The 5,059-nt window shown below is 51.0% G+C and overlaps 2 protein-coding genes across 2 annotated transcripts in view; both read left to right on the forward strand.

Annotated features, from left to right (window-relative positions):
• Window positions 1-172: 172 nt before the first annotated feature.
• The window catches only part of LOC103460238 (suppressor of tumorigenicity 14 protein-like), a 26,672-nt gene continuing 21,785 nt past the window's right edge, over window positions 173-5,059 (forward strand). Inside the window, exon 1 of the mRNA XM_017303217.1 lies at window positions 173-707. The gene's annotated coding sequence lies outside the window, so the exon portion shown is untranslated. The remainder of the gene's footprint in view (window positions 708-5,059) is intronic.
• LOC103460211 (potassium voltage-gated channel subfamily D member 1-like) lies at window positions 963-5,059 on the forward strand. The gene is made up of 2 exons (XM_008402292.2): window positions 963-1,605; window positions 2,229-5,059. The coding sequence occupies exons 1-2, from the start codon at window positions 1,376-1,378 to the stop codon at window positions 2,428-2,430; spliced, it is 432 nt and encodes a 143-aa protein (XP_008400514.1). The 5' UTR covers window positions 963-1,375; the 3' UTR covers window positions 2,431-5,059.

The following is a 5,059-nucleotide window of genomic DNA, read 5'->3' on the forward strand; positions in this document are numbered from 1 at the left end:
CATCAGAACCGGGACCATCAGAACCGGAACCAGCTGGGTCTGATGGTTCTTGTCCTCCGGCGGTTCTGGTGCCAGGAGAAATTCCACTAGAATCAGAACCGGGTCAGGAGGATCAGCAGCTGAACCGTGATGATGATGATGATGATGATGATGATGATGATGATGATGATGATGATGATGATGATGATGATGATGATGATGATGATGCAGCTCACATGTTTTCCAGGTGAAATCTGGACCGGTACCGATTCCGGTACTCCTATTTGAGCTMTTTTTCTGGATCCGCAGCAGCGGTTCCGGTCGTTCTGAGTCCGAACCTGCTCCGTGTCTCTGAACGGAACCGCTGGACCGGAACAGGTGAGGAACAACAGCAAGCGGGTGTCCCGCAAAGGCTGCTGGGAGCTCAGGTGTGTCCAGCAGGCTCCGCCCCCTGCTGCTCTCTGCGCTCAGTTACAGGTTCCGAACCCAGCTCCTGAACCCAATCGATCAGAACCGACTCTCKGGGTCAGAACTCTGAAGTTCTGGCGGTTCAAAGGGTCTCCCCCCTTTCAGCTCCGCCGCCGCCGCCGCCGCTATGTGAGCGGAACCGTTTGACCGGCAGAACTGACGAACCTCCGCAAAGTTTGACGAAAGAACCGGGCCGTCAGAACCGGAACCGAGGGGTGATGGACCCGCTGTATTCTGGACAGAAGTTCAATCCGACTCAGGTGAGTCCGACACCTGTTACCTTTCATGACGTCACAGCTTCATCYGAGATGGAAGCTGCTGCTTCCTGTCGCGTCCGAACCGGGTCAGTTTCTCTCTGGTTCTGATCAGATGTTCATGTCTGCTCTGCTGGTTCTGATGAGAAGCAGAAAGTCCAACCCCTCAGGTTCTGTTAGAACTTCCTGAGCTATTTGAACCTCAGCCGGTTCTGATCCGAGCAGCACCGCGGTTCCTCCCAGAACCAGAACTCNTAATGGAACTAATGAAGCTAATGAAGCTAAAGAAGCTAAAGAAGCTAAGGGAGCTAATAGAGGTAATAATGCTAATGGAGCTAATAAAGCAGGGGTGTCAAACTCCAGTCCTCCAGGGCCGGTGTCCTCCAACTTTTAGATGTGTCTCTGCTGCACCACCTGAATAGAATAATTAGGTCATTAGCAAGGCTCTGGAGACCTGATCTACACAAAGAGGATGTAATTAAGTCATTTCATTCCAGTGTTTTGTAGCTGTGGCACATCTAAACACTGCAGGACCTTGAGGACTGGAGTTTGACACCCCTGTAATAAAGCTAAGCAGCTGACAGATGAAGCAAAACTATTGGTTTGTTTGGTGGTCAGAAGGTTGATTGACATCTTCCACCTTGACCTCACAGAACCACGAGTTCACTGATGAGATGACCTACAGCGAGCTCTGCATGACCGAGTCGGTGGGCTTCCGGACCAGCCGTAGCACCTCTCTATCCAGCCAGCAGGGGGCGCAGAACAACTCCACAGGCTGCTGCCCCCGCCGGGCCCGGAGGAGAGCCGCCATGCGACTGGCCAACTCCACGGTGTCTGTGAGCCGGGGCAGCGTCCAGGAGCTGGACACCCTGCAGTTTAAGACCACCTCCATACCACCACAAACGTAAGTAAACACACAACCGACGCAGAAATGAGCCAAATCAAGGTCTCTTAGAGAGAATGTAAAGGTCCTGGAGCAGAGCCCTGAGGTTCCCCGGGTTTGGCTGGAGAGGCTGCGGGTCTGATCAGACCAGAGGTTCAGGGATGAGTGTCAGTGTGTCGTGCTTTCTGCAGACTGGTTGGCCTCCAGTCTCTGATCCACTGCAACAGTCTAGAGCGTATTGTTGCATTTAAAGGGGAATCTCTCTGAAACAGGCTCAGATACATCCATCTAYACCTGGCAGACATCAACAAGCCTCTGGCATTCAGGCTGGATGTCTGGCCTCCATGTCCACTGCTTGGTTTCTCCCACTGACCTGGGTTTTACCCACAGTCCACACATTTCCACAGGATGGAGGCTGGAACGTTAAGTTTCATCCAGTAAAACCAGTTTGAACTCTGATCTGGTGATGGACTGAAGTCTGTGGCGGGAAACCAACCAGCTCAATGGGAAGGTTGGTCCCACATCATGGCTTTTGGAACATGGCGGTCGTCTTCTCCCCCGGCAGAGCTAGCAGTTAGCTATCAGGGTAGCACCTGGACCAGAACCAGACAGGTCCTGACGCTGATCTCCGTGTCTCTCCCCAGTCGGTCCAGCCTCAACGCCCAACCGGACGACCTCAAGCTGAACTGTGGCGATCAGGACTTCACCGCCGCCATCATCAGCATTCCCACTCCACCTGCCAACACGCCGGACGAGAGTCTGCCTCCGTCGCCCGTCCCCGGCATCCTGCGGAACACCCGGGCCACCGCCTACACCCACGAAACCGTCAAGATCTCCTCCTTATAACCTCTGACCCCTGCTCCCCCAGACTCCCACCCTCCCACTCTGAACCTCTGGTTCTGATCCATGGTCCGGGATCAGCCGGATCTTTGGAGCTGCAGGAAGATCAGACCAGCATGAGGCTGAAGCTGCAGAACCTTTAGATTTTATTCTCCTGGGAACGTTCAGGAATCAGAACATTGAGCCGGTCCGACTCCGTCCAGCCCTCCTGGGCCGGGTCGTCCTGGTCCAGCTGTTTCTTTCTTTGGGTTTGGTTCTGTTTAAATGGGTCGGATGGAAATGAATCTTGTTGGAGTGACTGAACTCAGGTTTTGGGTCGAGCTGTAAGCTGAGAACCGGGTTCGTTGTGGGATTGAGTCCAGGATCCAGAGACGGAATCTTCAGGATTAACGATGCAGGTTTGGATCGCTTGGTTCTGAAGAACGGAAGCACTAGTGATGGAACCAGCGGCCCAAACCGGACCCGACCGATTYTCTCCTCCTGCAACTGAACCTTTGGACTGCTGCATGCAGGTTCTGATCCAAACTGCTCTGGTTCTGCTTGTTCAATGCGGACCAAGAACCTTTTACTCTTTAAAATATGCAACGTCTCTCTGATGAGGAAACCAGAACCAGGAGCTGAACAGAACTCCAGCAGAACCGCAAAGCGGACGGGTTTCATTTGTCATGTGACAGAAGATTTTAGGAGGAAGTGCCTGAAGATTCCCCAGACGGAGGTTCTGATGATCCGGTTGACCTGCGTYTACCTGCCAGACGGTCCAGACAGAACCAGAATCAGAACCAGCTGATGCCACCAGAGTCACATGACCAAGCAGCTGCTTCTGATCAGTTCTAGTCCTTTGGTAGGTTCTGGTTCTGTTTGGTTTCTGGTCCAAATGAAGCAGTCAGAGGCTCCAGCTGAAGAGTTCTGGACAGAACCGAGGACCGGGTCCAACTGATGATCCAGTGGAACCGCTCAGCTGCTGGAGGTTCTGGTCTAACATGTCCAACTGGACGTGACCTTTGACCTTCCCAGCTTGATGACAGGCGCTCACCGTTAGCTCAGCTGTTGGAAGGCGTCCTGGTCCAGATGGTTCTGTTTCAGTACCTTCAGTTTGTTCTGGATCCGTGACTTTATGGTTCGGGTCCAACTGGTATCATGGTTCTGGTTCATCTTGAGACTCTGGTGGTCCGGAGGCAGCGGGTCGGAGTTCCGGGTCGGAGTCCCGGGTCGGAGTTCCGGGTCAGAGTTCCGGGTCGGAGTCCCGGGTCGGAGCGCTGCTTGTTCTCCTGCTGCTGTCTCCAAACTGGCCACCAGGGGTCAGAATTGAACAACATGGGATCTTTAGCTGCTGCAGTTGAACTGCTGTTTGTCCTGGTCGGCCCGGTTCTGAAGTCCAACACCGAACGTTTCTAACAATCTTACATAAATGTAACGACATAAAGACAAACAAACATGATAAAATGTCTGCTGTTTGSAGGAAAAGATGCTTCCTGCTCCGCCGTACGGAGCGGGAAGCAGGACAGGAAACAGGAAGTAGCATGTTGACCCGGCKGGGAGAACCGGAATGCGCAGCTTCTCCAGCAGAGACTGAAAGCTGTAACATTTTGTATCATAAATGCTCCAACCAAAACAGAGACAGTTAGACGGAGGAGTCAGGGAGCCGCTGGTCCTCCTGCATGAGCCTCGTAGACGTAGCTCCGCCCACAAACAGAGGAAGAGGAAGAGGAAGAGCTCTTCTTTTGTCCTTTTGCATGATGATGTTGGTTCTGTTGACTTCCTTCCTTCCTTCCTTCCTTCCTTCCTTCCTTCCTTCCTTCCTTCCTTCCTTCCTTCCTTCCTTCCTTCCTTCCTTCCTTCCTTCCTGTGGATTTTTCTCCACTGAGGAGTCGATCCAGCGGATCAAGATTATATCAGAGTTCCTGATTTCAGATTTATTCAGGCATGCTCCTCCAGTGTGTGTGTGTGTGTGTGTGTGTGTGTGTGTGTGTGTGTGTGTTGAGCAGTCACTACTATGCATGGATACCGTTGTAGGTATTTTAGCTGTTTTCTCCTCCGACAGACAGGAAACGCTCCAGAAGGTTTTTCTTCTTCTGCAGCTTCCAGACGAAATGACGCATCAAACGGTCAACGGACAACTAGAGCAACTAAAGCAACTAAAGCAACTAAAGCAACTAAAGCAACAAACTGCAGTTCAGTTCTGAGGATAAATGATTTCCCTTCTTGTCCCAGATGAAAGTTCTTATTATAATTTGTATTATTGTTGCTGCAGCAGCTGGAAGGTTTTGGGTTCGATTCCCGGCCTGCAGGTCACTTGTTCTCCTCCCACAGACCAGAAACACGACGGTCAGGCCGACCTCTGACCTCTGACCTCTGAGGCACCTGGTATGACATATGGAATAAAGAAACATGGCTGACTGAAGGCATCTACAGAAAAATAATACAAAATTCAGAAATAAATCAAATATCACACAGAAATGAAGAGGAAAAAAATGGAATATTTATTACAGGGTAATAAATATATGAATTTCTGCCACACGTCTAAAAACTTTACAAACATTTGTGTTGCATTTGTTGGAATTAATCTATTGAGGTTTTTCTCTGAATCTGCATGGAGAAAAATCAACTTTTTGAAAAATAAGCTAAAAAAATGACG

Source organism: Poecilia reticulata, unplaced genomic scaffold (assembly GCF_000633615.1).
Source record: "Poecilia reticulata strain Guanapo unplaced genomic scaffold, Guppy_female_1.0+MT scaffold_212, whole genome shotgun sequence".
NCBI lineage: Eukaryota > Metazoa > Chordata > Actinopteri > Cyprinodontiformes > Poeciliidae > Poecilia > Poecilia reticulata.